Source organism: Mycothermus thermophilus (genome assembly GCF_041956435.1).
Source record: "Mycothermus thermophilus strain CBS 625.91 unplaced genomic scaffold VTJ04scaffold_7, whole genome shotgun sequence".
In the NCBI taxonomy this organism is placed as follows: domain Eukaryota; kingdom Fungi; phylum Ascomycota; class Sordariomycetes; order Sordariales; family Chaetomiaceae; genus Mycothermus; species Mycothermus thermophilus.
In genome coordinates this window covers 1,854,027-1,870,490 of record NW_027191433.1, presented here as the reverse complement: position 1 = coordinate 1,870,490, position 16,464 = coordinate 1,854,027, and the positions used below count along the sequence as shown (strand labels likewise).

General features: G+C 55.3%; 9 protein-coding genes and 1 non-coding gene across 10 annotated transcripts; 5 read left to right on the top strand and 5 right to left on the bottom strand.

Annotated features, from left to right (window-relative positions):
* Nucleotides 1-770: 770 nt before the first annotated feature.
* VTJ04DRAFT_10238 (uncharacterized protein) lies at nucleotides 771-1,878 on the top strand (the record flags this gene model as incomplete). Its single annotated transcript, XM_069357955.1, has 6 exons — nucleotides 771-780; nucleotides 920-1,103; nucleotides 1,168-1,210; nucleotides 1,265-1,344; nucleotides 1,403-1,763; nucleotides 1,816-1,878. The coding sequence occupies 6 exons, from the start codon at nucleotides 771-773 to the stop codon at nucleotides 1,876-1,878; spliced, it is 741 nt and encodes a 246-aa protein (XP_069214972.1).
* Nucleotides 1,879-2,353: 475 nt separating this feature from the next.
* VTJ04DRAFT_10237 (uncharacterized protein) lies at nucleotides 2,354-3,082 on the top strand (the record flags this gene model as incomplete). The annotated part of the gene is made up of 3 exons (XM_069357954.1): nucleotides 2,354-2,607; nucleotides 2,730-2,855; nucleotides 2,911-3,082. The coding sequence occupies 3 exons, from the start codon at nucleotides 2,354-2,356 to the stop codon at nucleotides 3,080-3,082; spliced, it is 552 nt and encodes a 183-aa protein (XP_069214971.1).
* Nucleotides 3,083-3,124: 42 nt separating this feature from the next.
* VTJ04DRAFT_10236 (uncharacterized protein) lies at nucleotides 3,125-3,696 on the bottom strand (the record flags this gene model as incomplete). The annotated part of the gene is made up of 2 exons (XM_069357953.1): nucleotides 3,125-3,563; nucleotides 3,626-3,696. 2 exons carry the CDS (start codon nucleotides 3,694-3,696, stop codon nucleotides 3,125-3,127), a joined length of 510 nt encoding a protein of 169 aa, XP_069214970.1.
* Nucleotides 3,697-5,801: 2,105 nt separating this feature from the next.
* Nucleotides 5,802-6,881, top strand: VTJ04DRAFT_10235 (uncharacterized protein; the record flags this gene model as incomplete). Its single annotated transcript, XM_069357952.1, has 4 exons — nucleotides 5,802-5,979; nucleotides 6,044-6,418; nucleotides 6,474-6,712; nucleotides 6,768-6,881. 4 exons carry the CDS (start codon nucleotides 5,802-5,804, stop codon nucleotides 6,879-6,881), a joined length of 906 nt encoding a protein of 301 aa, XP_069214969.1.
* A 308-nt stretch (nucleotides 6,882-7,189) lies between these two features.
* Nucleotides 7,190-7,633, top strand: VTJ04DRAFT_10234 (uncharacterized protein; the record flags this gene model as incomplete). The annotated part of the gene is made up of 1 exon (XM_069357951.1): nucleotides 7,190-7,633. The coding sequence occupies one exon, from the start codon at nucleotides 7,190-7,192 to the stop codon at nucleotides 7,631-7,633; it is 444 nt and encodes a 147-aa protein (XP_069214968.1).
* A 717-nt stretch (nucleotides 7,634-8,350) lies between these two features.
* VTJ04DRAFT_10233 (uncharacterized protein) lies at nucleotides 8,351-9,941 on the bottom strand (the record flags this gene model as incomplete). Its single annotated transcript, XM_069357950.1, has 4 exons — nucleotides 8,351-8,791; nucleotides 8,841-9,280; nucleotides 9,331-9,813; nucleotides 9,863-9,941. The coding sequence occupies 4 exons, from the start codon at nucleotides 9,939-9,941 to the stop codon at nucleotides 8,351-8,353; spliced, it is 1,443 nt and encodes a 480-aa protein (XP_069214967.1).
* Nucleotides 9,942-10,875: 934 nt separating this feature from the next.
* VTJ04DRAFT_10232 (mitochondrial 54S ribosomal protein uL6m) lies at nucleotides 10,876-11,803 on the top strand (the record flags this gene model as incomplete). The annotated part of the gene is made up of 3 exons (XM_069357949.1): nucleotides 10,876-11,200; nucleotides 11,265-11,378; nucleotides 11,436-11,803. The coding sequence occupies 3 exons, from the start codon at nucleotides 10,876-10,878 to the stop codon at nucleotides 11,801-11,803; spliced, it is 807 nt and encodes a 268-aa protein (XP_069214966.1).
* Nucleotides 11,804-11,946: 143 nt separating this feature from the next.
* Nucleotides 11,947-13,038, bottom strand: VTJ04DRAFT_10231 (uncharacterized protein; the record flags this gene model as incomplete). Its single annotated transcript, XM_069357948.1, has 1 exon — nucleotides 11,947-13,038. One exon carries the CDS (start codon nucleotides 13,036-13,038, stop codon nucleotides 11,947-11,949), a length of 1,092 nt encoding a protein of 363 aa, XP_069214965.1.
* A 731-nt stretch (nucleotides 13,039-13,769) lies between these two features.
* On the bottom strand, nucleotides 13,770-13,858 carry VTJ04DRAFT_t138. The gene has a single exon. It is a non-coding gene; the product is annotated as a tRNA-His (tRNA).
* Nucleotides 13,859-14,464: 606 nt separating this feature from the next.
* On the bottom strand, nucleotides 14,465-15,715 carry VTJ04DRAFT_10230 (uncharacterized protein; the record flags this gene model as incomplete). Its single annotated transcript, XM_069357947.1, has 3 exons — nucleotides 14,465-15,309; nucleotides 15,387-15,495; nucleotides 15,569-15,715. The coding sequence occupies 3 exons, from the start codon at nucleotides 15,713-15,715 to the stop codon at nucleotides 14,465-14,467; spliced, it is 1,101 nt and encodes a 366-aa protein (XP_069214964.1).
* Nucleotides 15,716-16,464: the final 749 nt, after the last annotated feature.

The window sequence follows — 16,464 nt, the reverse complement described above, 5'->3', positions numbered from 1 at the left end:
GAAGTCATTAAGCTCGGTGTTAGCCTCCTGCGGACAGTCCCGTCAAAGTGGATGCCGTGAACGGGAATTGTCCCGTTCATTCAGGAGCTGGCGTCTCGGGTTTCGGAAAGCAAACTCTGCCGGGCAGCGTTGCTGTTGAGCTATGGCGAGTCAGGTTGAATGTTGCTGGACCGAAAGCGAATCGAAAGCCTTCCGGAATTTGAGACTGCAGCTTGGAGTTAGAGGACTTGCTTCCTGGCTGAGGGAGACTCAATCAACAACACAAGATTTAAAATGACAGGACAAATTGAATGTCAGACGGAGCAAAAAAAAGGCGAAAATGTAAACTCCGAGGTTACACGGCAATTGACATTCAGACGAAGGCAACGAATAACTCCGTCCGTAAAGTTGTTGAGTCTGCAATGGCAATGTCTCATCTCTTCCGTTGCTCATTGACACTGCAACCCTAGGTCGATGAAAGAGAAATTGAATTGGACGCAGCCCCGAGACTCAAGTCTTCGAGGGAGAGGACCGACAATCATAACCCTAACCCTTAGAAGACTTGTCTGCGCCACACAACACGTGGCTGAGTTCTTTGATGCGCCACAATTACATGCAGCCAGCCCCACTTTTCCTTCGCGTCTCCCGAATCGCTGGAAACTGGCCGATTCAACTCGCGCCTCAAGAACTTGCAAGACGACGACAACCTCAATAACTCAAAGAAAGTTACAGCAACCGCATTGTTTTCTTCCTCATCTGCGCTTCTTAATTAGCCTCGCAAGACCTTCACAATGCCGCAAGGTGAGTCAACACCATCGGCCTCCTTGCGACATTGCGACCAAACTGCGAATCATAACCGGCGCGTCGCGTCGCGACTCTCCAATCTCCACGTTTGCGATTCTGCGAACTTCCCAACGGTTCGCTAACATACCGGAAACAGCATACAGCGACGAGAACGCCTCGGGTGTCGAGGTCGCTCAGCCCGTTAAAAAGGGCCCAGGGCGGCCCCGCAAAACCCCCAAGTACGAGGAGCCCGAGCAAGAGGAGGAGGTCGTCTCCGCCGACGACAAGAACGGAGATGCTGGCGAGGAGGAAGAGGAGGGCGGCGAGGAGGATGAGGAAGTGTACGAAACCCCATCCGTGGACTTACCGAGGTGACAACGAGACGGGCTGACACCGGCGCGCTAGTTACGTGGTGGAAAAGATCATGTCGCACATGATCGACAAGAGGGTAAGGTGCATTTGTTGAGTCCAACAACTTGACAGGTGGCTGACCAAGCATCAGGGAGTTCCGCTCTTCGAGGTAAAATGGGAGGGATACGAGAAGAAGTCAGATCGCACGTGGGAACCCGAGGAGAACCTCATGTACGTGGCGGATCGGTGCTTGGAGGGGTGGGGCTCGCGCTGACGACTGGGTTCTTAGGGAAAATGCGTCCGAGATTTTGAACGAATACCTCGAGAGTATCGGCGGCCGGGAAAAGCTCTACGAGGAGGCTGCGAACGTTCTGAAGACGAAAAAGAGGGGCCGGCCACCATCCTCCACGCCCCAGGCGCAAACCAAACGATCGCGCAAGAACGGCTCACATCCCAGAGACTCAGAACCCCCAGTCAGCGCCAAAGATGCAGAGTGGAAGCCCCCACCGGGAAGCTGGGAGGACCATATTCAGAGCTTGGATGCCTGTGAGGATGAGGAGACAGGCAAGCTTATGGTGTTTTTGACGTGGAAGAACGGGAAGAAGACGCAACATCCTACCAGCGTTATCTACCAGAGGTGTCCGCAGAAGGTAAGACCAGGCCAACCGGGGTTGGAGTTGCGGCGGTGCTGACCTGGTTTAGATGCTGCAATTCTATGAGCGGCACGTAAGGATCATCAAACGAGATCCGGACGCCGAGTCGTGATATTTCTGGCCGACGCAACACGCCGCCCATTGAGGATTCAGCGTAACGTGAAACCCGCATCCTGCTCGCATGAAGCGTGCCTTCATATTTAACCAAACGAACTTTGCTCCCTCCCTCGACCTCCCGGTCCTGCTCGGGTTGGGTTGATATCCAATTGGTGAAGTTGCTATGGAACAGTCCAAACTGGTCCTCATTCCATCAGCGCATGGCGTTTCTGATTTCCATAGTTCCTTTTGGCGGGCGACTTGACTGCATGGCAACGGATCAGTTGCCTCCAACTAACAAGCCTCTGAGTCTTGCTTTGCAAAGCACCTAGCTTATGTATCTCACTACCAGATATCCATTGGTAGTCAACCCCAGACGGGTTCTCTGCACTAAAGATACCTTCCAGGTTTCAACTGAATCTCAGTCCTCCGTAATCCTCAAGGTGACGCAACAAGAAGATCCCGAAGTGCTGGCAGCAGCAGCATCTAGCATGTGGCCTGCTGTCTCCAATCGCAGGAACCTCGAAATACGCAACCAATCGGGCGTTGCAGCCATGCGGGAGGCTGGTGGTGGGTCCCGACAAGCCAACCTCCGGCCCGACAGACAGGGGTCCGGAGCCTGCTCGCGTGGTCCGCCGCTGCGGCCCCAGACAACCCAGCCTTCTCTTTTTATTGACTTTTTTGCCAACAAAGAGGTGGCGGGGCAACGCACCCTATTTGACGGCGGGCACCTGCATGCTCGCGCGTGAGCGTGGGCTCGCCCAACTCCCTCCCCCCGTCCTGTTGATGCAACTACTTTGCCATTTGCCGTCTAGCTGTTTGGCGTCCTTTTTGTTGTCTGGTTGATTGTTGCTGAACGGAAAACAGCGGTTGCTCTCTATTAGACTTGGACCAGATCAACTTACATCTGGAGCGGAGAGACGCTGAGATCGGTGTGCGACGCCAGCCCCGCAACAGCCAGCCAGCTACACCGACATCCTGGATTCGGTTCAAGTAAGTTTACCTCTTCTCTTTCCGCCTCGCAGACAAGACCTCTAACAACCGACAGATTACGTGAACTGTTTGCTGTCCTGAAGCACGACGACCGAGACGTTACGGCATATTTCAAGCGAAGCTCTACACGCCCAGATCGAGCAGAGCGACACCTCGACGACTTGTCTGTCACGGGAACGAACTTGCAAGACATCACCGCCTTGTCACACCGCTTGCGCACCTCTTAGACACCCACCAGGCCGCGAACTCGTCTCGTCCAGCGTCGAGCGCTAGCCTACTCTCTCAACCACCGCCATTACCTCAACCGTCATCACCCTCCCGAACAACAGACCAAGCGGAAACCACAACCAACCGCCAAAATGAAGCAAAACGACGTCATCGCCGTCATCATCATCGTCCTCTTCATCCTCCTCGCGGCCATCGCCTTCGGCATCTACCACCTGGTCAGCCTGGCGAGAGACAACATGCACGGCACCGTCACGACGTCCAGCGCGAGCAGCAGCAGCAGCACCGAGGAACTTGCAGATTGATAGCTGCCCGACTTTCTTTTCGGACGCCGTCGTTGAATGCCGGTTGGGTAGGAGGAGGACGGTGTTTGCTTGGGCGCAAAACAAGACAACAAAAAGAAACATAATGGGCTGCCGGATGAGATACGATGATGTACACGACCACGTACATGCTTGGGCGGGGAACGATCTTTTGTGCAAACTACGTACTTTGGGTTTCTTGTACTTGGGTCTTTTTGCATTTTAAGGGGTACACGGCGTTACTGGGTTATGAAGGATTGACTACCTCCCTGCCAGGTACGGGAGATGATGGGATGTTCTGTGGTTACGCACATGTATGAGAGATGAAGGATGATGGATGAACGGGAGGGTAGGTGGGATATACGTCTGAGCTTCACTTGGAGATTTGGAATTTTCGCATGTATATAGCTTGGGACATGTGATTGATTCTGGGATGTAGATGGAATTGTCGCGCAGTGATGCGCGGGAAGAAAATTGAGATTTCCAATCCCGATCTAGCCTTTGGCGCGATGAATTACTGGTTTCGTCCTTTGCGAGATCATCAGAAATGCTTCAGGGTGGTTAAATTCCCAAGAGTCAACAACAGACCCCCGTGTGTAGCGCTCGACTAATACGGATATAATTGGTATTCAACCTCACTCGTCACATACAATCGCAATTGAAATTGATATTTCAACTTCCAGATTACCACGACATATTAGTAATTAGCCCGCATGAAGAAAACTCTGAAGTTTTGATTCCTTGATGTGACGCCTGCAACGTCTTGGGGTTGTTGTTTTGCATGTCAATAATCCCACCCCTGTCGTCAGAGCAACTCTTCTCCCCAGGACGGCTGCATGACACTCCTGAGCGTCTCAACCTCAACCAGTCCACTGCAAAATCCAGGCTTTTGCTCTTATTTTTGATCTTGAGAGAGTCTCGTGTTCTTTGTCACCTTGTCTCCCCCATTTTCGCCAATGTCGTCATAGGTCACCCAATCCAAGGTTCCGAAATCGGCAGAGGAACCTTGATGGATTTTTTTAACCGACAAACCAAACTCGAGGAGCACGAGCCTTGCTTGGGGATTACATTTTTACCCGAAGGTTTTTAGAAAACAAAAACTGCAAAAAGAGCGCTTGCAATGCGCCGAGGCGCCTACGGAGTATAGACATGTGGAGTCGCTACACGAGGGACGGTTTCGATTTGTAACCTAGAGGACGCTCTGACAACCTACAAGCGCCGTGCTGAAGTCAAGTGAGAGAGCGGTGTTCTCTTGGGGTCTAGGTGCGGGGAGACGTTCAGAAGGCTAGTGGTCTAGAAGTTGAACGTGAGCCTTGAGTCAGGGGAACAGTTCCCACGTAAGACGGCCATGTGTTCTGGACTCGGAAAATAGGAAAACTTGAGATGGAATTGAAAGAGGCCGGCAAAAAAATATTGTCAGACAATCACGAAATCCATGAGGGAATATCGACAGAATCTCGAGACGAGCGGTTGAGCCGGTCCAGGTTTCCTTTTGAGGCGACATGCAAGGTTTTGCCACTCCTGAGACGCATCAGAGCTTGGGGTTGCACTTGCCCTGTGCTGCCTGTCGGAGACCCCCGCGCCTGCCAGCCCGGGCGCCGAGGTACAGCGTCATTGCCCGGTGAGAATGGGCAACCCCTCCATGAGACATCCCCTCGCCTGGATCTGAACAATCGACCAAACCAACTAAGGAGGATTGAGCCAACACACTCATTACAAAGTTCAAAGACACAGTTTCCAATGATCAGGCATTGAGCTTTCAAGGCAGCGAAGAAAGCTTCGTGCTACGTATAAGTACCTGAGTTTGACAGCGTCTCCGTTTTTTATTCCATGGTTCGCTGCCTACCGCTAGGGCCTTGAGTACCTAGTTCTTCACGGGACCCCCGCGCCAGCGGCTGATCCAGCGGGTGTCACACCAAGCAAAGATCCCAAGTCAGGGCCCTAGGTTCAGATGGTATAAGAAGTTGCCTTCACCCGCCTCGACTCCCGCTTGAGGATCCACGACTCCATTCATTCACCAACATCCACTACACAGTCGTCGCTCTCTCTGGCAATCCTGCATCCCCGACCACGGCCACCTCCGCGGGCCCTCAGTCAGCTGCACCGTTGCATCCGCTCCCTCACTCATTGGCGCTCCCTCCGTAACTAGCTCTTGCGCCGGCGTTTGCGCCACCCCACGCTCGATTTGCGACTCTCTCGGATCGGCAGCTCGGGAAAAGCGTTCCCTCAGCGACACCACCAACCATCGCAGACACCCACCTGCATGCAGCAGCACAGGGCCCTGCCCCGCATCCTCGGTTGAGCATTTCAAGTGCCGTTGACGATCTCTCCCGTCTCATTATTGCGTCACTTGCAGCCGTCCATCACCACCACCTCGTCAACCCCGATTTCGAACACTACTACCTCCCCCCCAAAAAACATGAGCGCCAGCACCGTCGACTCGGGCACTCAAACGCCCGACATGCTCTTGGAGCAGCAAGATCCCATGCTCAATGCCACCGAGACCCCTTACACATTTCCCACCGACAAGTTGAAGCGGCGACAGACCGAGCCCGGGAAGACGCCGCTGGTGTTGGTGGCTTGCGGGTCGTTCTCTCGTAAGCAGAGCCCTCCGTCCCGATTGACGCAGCATATACCCAGGCTGACAAACTGATATGCAAGCTATCACCTTCCTTCACCTGCGCATGTTCGAGATGGCCTCGGACTTTGTGCGCTTCAACACCGACTTTGAGGTGTGCGGGGGTTATCTGTCGCCCGTGAGCGACGCCTACAAAAAGGCCGGCCTGGCCCCGGGCCACCACCGCGTCAACATGTGCTCGCGCGCCGTCGAGAACTCGTCATGGCTCATGGTCGACCCGTACGAGACGCTGAACCGCGATCCCAGCGGCGAGCCCCAGTATGTTCCTACCGCCAAGGTCTTGCAGCACTTTGACCACGAAATCAACGAGGTACTGGGCGGGATCGAGGGCGTCGACGGGGAGATGAAGAAGGCTCGGATTGCGCTCTTGGCGGGCGCTGACCTGGTCATGTCCATGAGTATGTCGGCCGAATAGGGTTTTGTGTGTCGTCGCAAGCTGCTAACCGAAACCAGGCGAGCCGGGACTGTGGGCGCCCAAGGACTTGGACACGATCCTGGGCTCCTACGGGGCTTTCATCATCGAACGCTCCGGTACCGACATCGACCAGGCCCTCGAGTCGCTGAGGCAGTATGAGCACAACATCTGGGTCATCAACCAGGTGATTCAGAACGACATCAGCTCAACCAAAGTCCGGCTGTTCCTGAAGAAGGACCTCAGCGTCAGGTACCTGATTCCGGATCCGGTGGTCGAGGTATGCCGCATTCTTTCGGAGCTGCTTCCCTCGACAAGTGACTAACTCTTCGCAGTATATCGAGGAGCACGGCCTCTACTCGGAAGGGAACAGGTCGAGGGCGATCTCCAGGGCGGGAACGCCCGCCGCCACGCCGGGTCCCTCAACGAAGCCAACCACCAAGGGATGAACGAATCCGACCCGTGCTAGACATGGACTACAGATCCATGCCGAACAAAGCATCCCATGCTCGACCTCTTCTTCAACAAAACGGGGTGAGCCATAGCCTTCAGGCCTTCCAGGCTATTAGGCTCAGGCAAACAAACCCGAAGCTCAACCCTGCGATGAGACCCTAACGAACGAACCTGACTCAAACGCCTTCCGACATCGCGACATGGCCGGGTGCTGAGTCATTCATTGGGCGTTCCAAGATACCCAGGAGAATAAAGGGAAAGAACACAACAAGAACAATCACAATACAACAATACACCTGGCGTTATGGAGTTGGATGGTTTGGCTAGGAGACGGGACTTTTACTTTACGATGGCTTTTGTTGGGTTTGACATCGGTTATCTGGAGAGCTTTGCATCGAAGAAAGTTGGTTCCGCACGCATGCACGCACGCACCTTCGTCTGCTTTGTCTCCTACGTCTTCTTCGTCTCCTTTCGTCCCTGGAACGCCTGCATAACGTCCCTCCGATCATCTTTCCTATCTACGCCTACGCATTGGGGACGGGCGTCACGTCTTGCTTTGGGACGTGGTATGTACAGAAGTACACGGACGGAGTACGGAGTACTGTCTATTCTCTGCATGAATGGATGGATGGATAGACGGGGCAGGATGCACGGACGGACGGATGGATGGATCCATGGCTGGGCGCATGATCTTGGAGAAGAAGAAAGACGACTTGATCACGAGTCAGACGAAAGGATGGGGATATAGACATAATGGAAAGGAATGGAACGGATTGACAATGCGATCACGCCGAATGAACGGGTCAGTCTTTGACCTTCGCAATGATGTCGTCAAGACTATTTCTTGGTACCGTGGTACGTGATGTTTTGTGGTAGTATGCGTAAGGCACTTTTCCTGCGATGCGTCGGAGACGGTGTCAAATCCGAGGGTTTCCCTTCCGCCCTGTGGGAATGGGTTTGGTCACCGGGCCAGCTTTGGCTCATGAACCCCGCGCGGCCTGGACCAGATGGCGGCGAGGCCACACATGTGAAAGCCACCGCAGTTCTTGCATTGTACATACGTCGTCCAGCCGTTCTGGCACAAAGCAACGTGGGCAAGCCTCGATTCCGAAGGAGCACCGCCAAACTGGTGCAAGGTCGATCTACTTCTAATGTCCATGTCTTCCAAACTCAGGTTGTCAGGTAATAATAGGTAGCTCAAGATCCTCGTCTAAGTAACGATCCCATGTCCCAAAGGTCCTTCCATGTTTTCGTTCCCCATCCTTTTCCCTTGTCCCATTCAACCCCTGGACTCCTAACGCCATACTACCCCGATCCCATTCTTCTTCTTCCTTGTCGTTCAACCCGTCAACTCCAAACGCCATGCTTTCTACTACCCCGAGGATGTCACAAAGCAACGAAACGAAAATGCAAAGCAAAGCAAGACCAAGTCAAAAGCGGCAAAGAACACCAGCATCGCCGCTACTTAAAGCGACGGCGCGGTAGAATTCGCCGCAACCACCTCCCCCACAGGCCCAAACACCATCCCGAGGATCTGCTCGTAAGACGAAACAACGAAGCCGACCGCCTCTCCAAACGCCAGGAGCCCGATATTCCGCAGCATCGAAGGCGGCAGGCCATACGACCCCAAGACGAGGCTCGCCGTGGGGAAGATGATGTACGGCCACCAGCTGCTCTTGTTGGCGACGCGGGAGAGGAAGGAGTCCTGCATGGAGGACGCCACGGCGGCCGTCTCATGAAGAGCATCAAGGAGGTCGTTGGTGACGTTGTTGGCCTGGTGGAGGAAGGCGGAGTGGTCTTGGAACTTGGTTGTCAACGTTTCCGTGGCACTAACGAGTCGGTCCATGCCTTGCTCGAGGTTATCCTGGCGTTGGACAAGCTCAGCGGTTTGCTGGTTGGAGAATTGCTGCAGGCAGTTAGCAAGTGATAGGAGTCTTGGTGGGAGAGAGACTTACGATTTGCTGCTGGAGAGAGCTGGATGAGGCGATTGCTGTCGAGACCACCGCCATCAAGGCATCCATGTCGTCGTTGACCCGTTTTGTGGCTTGCTGGAGTGACTGCTCATGCGCAAAGGCGAGCTGCGAGTTGCTTTCAACGACGTTTCCGACCAGAATCCTGAGAAGTTGTTGCAGGTTTTCTGCATGTTGGAGGCTGTCCTGGTAGGTCTTGGAGGTTCGTTGCAGGACCGCGTCCATATCCTGGGAGAGGAACCTTTCAATGCTGACCAAGCCTTCGTTCAGGCGCCCGATATGTGGTGCTAGTTGTTCCATCTTCTCGAGGGACTGGTGGGCGCGCCTGTCCAGGTCGTCCATACGTTTCTGGAGCTCATCCTCTACGCCGTCAGTGAGCTTGGCAATGATGCGAGTCAACCGCTGGTATAGCAGTATGTTTTGTGCTGCAAGAAATTAGCAATGAACGCGCCAGAACACCTTGATTGCAACGCACCCTTCTCATTGTCGGCCCTCGCAGCCTCGCAGAACCTCAAGGCTTTATGTCGGTAACTGATCCAGGTGTTCCACGCGGAGGTTGACGCAGCCAGGGCCGAGAGGCAGAGACCAATCTCGCCCGACGTTACGTGGAGCTGGGGAGAATTCCGCAGAGCAATTTGGCTGAGTGATGGTTCTCGGAACTTTGCGCACTCCCGCGGTATTTGGAAGCTTCCACGTTCCAGGTCGCAAATGGCAAGACTGGCGGCATACGAATCCACAAAGTCTCGGACTTGGCGGCCGCTGTCGGTCAGAATCGTGGCTTCGTCCTTGCCGTCGACTAATTGGCAGTTGTTGACCAGCAGACGGGCGGCCACGCGATGGCAGAGAGGTTCTGATTCCAATTCCTGGAGCTCGCTGAGAGCGACGGCGTAGATGTTGGGTAGCCGTGAAGCATGGCCGCGTTGTAGGAGTTCAGATGGGCTTTCTGTGTCGAGGTGTGCTGGGAGGGGTCAGATTCGGGTCGGCCGACTTTGGTGTCTCAAGCTTACCGAGCCTCTTTTCGTTTCTCCATGAGAAGCAGTCAACATACGTGGCCCAAAGGGCTAGCAAAATGAGGCTGGAATGCATTTTGGGTATTGCCGACGAGCAGGAAATGGTGTTGTGGATGGGGAGGATATCGATGGATGGAGGTGTACGCGAGTTGTTGGAAGTTAAAAGTTGAGGGAAAAAGATGCCGAAGTTTTGGGGATTGGAATGTTGGAAAAGAAAATGGGAAGGAAGATGGGACGGGAAGAGGAAAATGGAAAGTGAATTTGGCCTGTCAAGGTGAGTCAAATAAAGAAGGATCGAGGGGATGGCGGGCACCTGCCACCTAAACCCATACATCGAGTTCACGTTCAAAATTCTCAGTGAGCGCAGCACAATCACTACAACACTCTGGATCTTGAGACAACCGGCACTAGAGCCCAAGACAAGACAACACATGCCACCCCCTTCCCCTGAGCCCGAGGAGAACTCGGAACGAATGTGGGCTTGGGACTCATGTGTATTGAGTCTACTCATTATGATGACCCAGTGACAAGATATTCACGTAATAAAGTAGCTTTCATCTATAACTGTGAGACAAAAGACGGTCTGTGTTGTTTTGAGTTGTCTTGTTGAGTCTTTGCAACAACCAACGGACACAAACCACCACATCAACATTCAAAAGTTCCGTGACTCTTCTGGTGGCACAATACGATCTGAAAGTCGTTTCAAGAGGTATGTACTCGAACTATCGAGTCAGAAAAATAGCGGAAAAGAAAATTGCTGGTTTATTTTACTTGATGTTAGCTCGTTGTTGTTGTCGAAGCTCAGAACACAACGAGGGTTTGTCTATATATGAAAGGTCCTGCTGACTAAGCATCCGGACCCACACGGAGCGACCCGGCGCAGGGCCGATCCGATCTTTTTTGTGAGCACCGAAACGACGGTTCTTCTCCGCCGTCGCCGCGTCCGCGCCGTCCAAACCACTCCGACCGCCGCCGCCGTCACCACCACCAACCACCGTAATCTCGGCACCATGTTCGCCCAAAGGACGGGGCGGCAGGCCCTGCAGCGGGCGCTGGCCGCGTCGCCGTCGCAGACATTCACCCTCCCCAGCTTCCTGGTCCCGGCCTTCCACACCCCGCAAACCACCACCACACCCAGCTCAACGAGCCCGCTGCCCACCTCCCCCAGCCGCCGCAACTTCTCCGCGACGACGCACCGCCCGTCCAAGCTCGGCCGCACCCCGCTCACCGTGCCGCCGGGCGTCGACCTCCAAATCAGCGATCTCTTTTACCAGAAGGACGTGACGACGTACCTCAAGCAGATGAAACGGAGGATCACCATCAAGGGGCCATTGGGTGAGCAGACGGCGGTAGACCAAGTTCCAGCTTGGGATGGTGGCTGACCTGGGGAGTCTGACAGGTCAATTGGAGCTTGACGTGCCCGACTACGTCAACATCGATCATGATCCTGACGCGCGGAGGATAAAGCTCAGCGTGAAGGACCAGAACGAGAGGCACCAGCGAGAGATGTGGGGTATGCATTCCTCTAGGCTCTCGTCTCCCCATTAGACACCTAGCTAACCCGCACCAGGAACTACCTGGTCCTATCTCAACAACCATCTCATGGGCGTTTCCGAAGGGCACACGGCCATCCTCCGTCTAGTGGGTATCGGCTACCGTGCATCCGTCGAGGAGCGGCCAGAAAAGGAAGAATACCCAGGCCAGCAGTTCGTCGTGCTCAAGCTGGGCTTCTCGCACAACGTCGAGCTGGGCCTGCCCAAGGGCATGAAGGCCAGCGCGCCGCAACCCACGCGCGTGCTGCTCGAAGGCATCGACAAGCACCAGGTGATGCAGTTCGCCGCCAACCTTCGCAAGTGGCGCAAGCCGGAACCGTACAAGGGCAAGGGCATTTTCATCAACGACGAGACGATCAAGCTGAAGCAGAAGAAGATCAAATAGACGGGGGGACAGGAACGGAAAACGGAGTTGGGGCTGGTTGGCCCTGTGTATCTACTACCAGTTCATGTGTATTGTATATTTTTGGGTTCCCCGGCTCCGGATTTTGTGTGACATAACCATCGCGATGCTGTACTATCCGCTGTTCATTTGAGGCCCAGCACCTCCTGCACAGCGTCCAACACCTTGGCATGAATGTCCTTGGGCGCCACGACAACACCGCTGTTGGTCGCCAGCGTCCTGCCCTTGCTGAAATCCAACCTGTTGCCCTTGGTATCGGTCACCTCGCCACCAGCCTCGCGCGCGATCAGGTCGCCCGCGGCATGGTCCCAGATCTTCTCCTGGTACGTCTTGCTTGTCGGCAGGCGCAGGTAGATATCCCCTGCCCCGCGCGCGACCGAGCCATACTTGGCCTGCGAATCCATCCTCACACTCGGCCTCGTAATGCCCAACCTCTGAGCAATCCTCGCCGCGTCGCTCTGATTCGAATGGCCCTTCTCAAAGCTCTCGCACAACCGCGCATCGCTGAGCGTCTCCTCCTTCAACTCACGCATCTTAATCCCCCTCGGCTCCCCGACCAACGCCCCCCTCCCGAGCGGCCTACTCGTCGCCCCCTGTCCGGCGACCGCCGCAAACAGTACCCCGCGCCCTTCATCGCCCTTCTCGTCGGCATCAATCCCCTCGCCGATCCCGACATCCAACTCCACCTCGTCAGAAACAGGCAGGTTCGGACACCCCAGGACACCAACCTTCACCTCCCCATCCACCAACAGCGCAAGCGCGATGGCGTACTGCCCGCCCCGCAAGAACCCCTGCGTCCCGTCGATCGGATCCAGCGTCCACACCCGTCCGCTCTTGGTCTCCTTGGCTCCGCCAAGATCAATGATATCCAGCATCTCCTCCTCGCTCTTCACCGGCCCGCCGAGCTCCGTCTCCGCCGCCTCGTCCTCGAGCCGCACGCTCTTGACGCGCGACCAAACCGCCTCGCGCAGCGCCGCGTCGCTGCGCAGCGCGTCGGCCTCTTCCTCGGCGACGACCAGGTCCGAAGGGAAGTTGGCGCGCAGCGCCGAGATGATGAGCGCCTGCGCGCCAAAGTCGCCGATGGTGACGGGGGATTTGTCGTCCTTGGAGAGTGTGCCCTTGGTTTTGTCGCGGAAGACGAGGCGGGTGAGCAGCGACGCGCGCTGCACCGCGAGGGTGGCGATGCGCAGCTCGCGGGCGTATTGTTGGGAGGCCATGGTGGGTTGGTGATGGTGGTTTTGGGTTTGAGCTTGTAAGATTGGGGATGGGGTTGTGCTGCGTGCTAGATGGCCGAGGAGAAGGCCGACGCGGGGAAGAAGGGGAGATGAGGAGGGTAGCAAAACGGCGATGAGCAGGATGATGAGGGATACAGCGAGGACAGGTTTGGAGAGGAGGGATCGACACATTTATGTGCCGCCGGGAAGAGAAATTGATATGTCCGTCTGTCTTCCCAGGTTGTCAATTGAACAGCTTGTTAAACGTAAGAGCTCCCCTCCACTGTCGAATGCCCCGCACGTGCATTTGGGATGGTGCTCGGAGGCGCTTCGGAGCCGTGGGGTTCCGTCCTGAGATTGGGGGTTGCGCGTGGCGGAGTTGACTTTTCTCTAACCACCACACATACACGTACTTCCTGAGGACACTTGGCGACGTTGATTTGAAGAGACATCAAAGAAGTTGCAATAATTTGGATCAATTGGTAAAATACGATCGTCGCCCCTCCAAGTGTCCGAGATGGGGAAGTCCGATTGTTATCGATAACGAGATTATAGATAAGGAGACAGGGGCAGTGCCCCTCCAAACTCAAACTTTCTCTTGCCGATTGACCTTCACGACCAGAGCACGACCAGAGCAAAAAGCCAGGAGTATTGCCCAATCCTACATCGGCCTTCACATTCATGAAGAGACAACGGAGGAGGCAAGACAGGCAGGAGGAAAATGCAAAAGGAATTGCCGCAGCGAGGAATCGAACCTCGGTCCTCTCGGTAATTGTGGGTTGGAAGCCACAACGAGAAGTACTAACCACTATACTACTGTGGCTGATGATTGGTGAACTGGCTCAAAGTGGGTGTTGATATCCAGCGCCGGAGAGGACCCAACGCTGCGGATTTTCGGCTTCTGAATATCTCAATGGATCTAGTAAGGTCATTTCGATGGACTTGTTGGTAAAATTGGAACCCCTAGACTGCTCTCGAGCGGTATGTGTGGGTATGGTTGCTGTTTGACGGAACTTTGGAAAAGATGTTTCGATTTGGCGATGGGCTGAAGCTTGGCCCCGTGAGGGTGTATATATGGGAGGAGGCACAAACACCATCACGGTTGCGTCGGCGTCGTTTGCCTCGGGAACGGTCAATATGAAGTTTGTTTGAACAAGGTCCACTCTGACTGAAGTCTCCGTCAACATATTGATTGATGGTTGTCCTTCTCGCATGTCAGGTCGTTCTATGCTATGTACAACGGCAGGTCGGAGTCCGTTCACCCATCCACCTCAAGCTTCCAGTGAAATGATAGTTTTGTCTACCTTCTCTCCCAGCTTCACCCGCACAGATGGCATGCAATCCCTAGCTCTACTCCATATGTGCCATTGAACCACAAGAAACAGACTCAACCCATGATTTCAACTACCTACATTCCCATAAATGCCCCCTAATCATACCAAATGGCATTCATGCCAAACCCAGGCTCCGGAATCCTCACTCTCGCAACGCGATGCAAAAACTCATCCTTCCACCTGTACATCTCCAACCACCCCTCCTGGTCATCCGTAATCGCCATCCACTCATCCGACCACGGACACGGCGACACGGCGTTGCTATGTCCACCGCTGGTCGGCGTCGGGTTCAGACATATCTGCCTCTCGATGCTCCCGCAATCCCGTAGCTTGAACGCCGCCACGTAGCCCTGCAGCTCGAACTTGTTTGCGCGCGACGACGCAAACATGTACTTCCCGCTGCTGGTGAGCGCGACCACGTCGGCGCGGTACAACCCTTTGCCCGTCTCCTTGTCGCGGTCCGGGATGCCCGGCGGGATCAGCGGGAAGCTGTGGTGCGTGTACACGGGCATGTGCGTGACGGGATCGATGACGTACTCGCAGATGCGGTTGCCCGCCTCCATCAGCGCGTACAGGTAGTTGCCGGTCGGATGCATGGCGACCCAGCGAGGGTGGTCGCCCGGGTCGGGCGCGTCGATGCTGCCCACCAGCTCCACCTCGCCGGAGGGCAGCTTGCGGTGCGTCCAAAGCTTGTTGGCGGTCAAGTCGGCCGAGTAGAGGTACGTCTCGGTTGGGTCGAAGACCATGCCGTGGATGCCCGTGTTGGGCTGGTAGGGGTAATTTTGGATGTTGCGTTCGAGCTTGCCGGTCTGAGAGACGGAGAAGACGTTGCCGAAGCCAGCGTGGTTGTAGAAGGGGTTGCAGTAGACGGCATAGGGAGGTTTCTTAGCCGCGAGAAGGAAGATGGCGCGCGTGTTGGTGTCGGCGTCGTTGGCGCGGGCTGACGGTGGGAGTGTGTAAGTCATGCTATGCCGTGTCATTCATCAGGGAGGGCCGGGGTTGAGGGGGGAAGCTTACGGTCACCACCCATGGGATGGGACGCCTCGTGGACGATTTCAGTCGGGCTGCGGACAGCGAAGCTGGACCATTTTTTCATGGCAGCGCCGTAGAGGTTTTTGCGGGCATGCTGTGTAGTGTGTGAGCTGGAGGCCGGGTTTAGGGGGTATCATGCAAGCCAAGCAAGAGTGCTGTTTACTTACATCGAAGGTCATCCATGAGATGGGCTCATCGTGAGGAATTTCCGTCCTCTTGATCAGCTTCAAGGTGAGGTTCTCATCGTCGAATTGGATGGTGAAGATGGCGCCTGGAGGAGTCCAGGTGCCACACATCAAGTGGTGGAGGGGCATGATGGTGTTGAAGTCGGCGATGACGTCGGCTGGTTGAGCTAGGCTCCCGGAAGAATTGCAGACTAATTCTTCCTCAGACAAACAGCAACAAACTACGGCAGTCTCGCACTCAATGCCTGGGCAAAGACAACCGTAAGATCATACGATTTCACAGAGTGAAAGACGGCCCTGAACCGAGAGATATTCCCCGGGTGTTTTGCGCCATGACCAGGACCATGGCGCCGCAGTGGCATCAACATTTACCCCTCGGTCGCCAACACGCTTCGAAATTGCCCATGCATGGTGGGGTCGGTAGCAGCAGCGGTAGTTGGATGGCCCTGGAATGGGTCCTGTTTGGCTCCTTTTTCCCCAGAATCGCCAGCCGAACCATCCTCCCGCAGCCCTCCGCCAAACCCGCCAACCACCTCCGGAGGAATAGGTTCATCCTGGCGAGGCTAGCCTGCCGCACCTTGCCTTCGTTGACTTCACAGACGGTCCCACGCCAACATCCGCGAGGCCGAGCTCCAGTTTCAGTTTCCCGGAACAACAGGCACTGACCCAAACGCTGGCAAAACAAATGACAAAGCTGGTTGACGTTGGACACTTGGCGGACTCCCGAGTGGGAGGATAGGAATGGTGCCAATTGACCACGGTGACACAAATCGGCTCATCAAAGACAACCGAACGGTACCTGGCGCAAGAGCAACGCAGGTCTCCAACGCCCGCGCTGGTTCCCGGCCGGAGGACGGTTCGGCGCTCTGGGGGTTCCC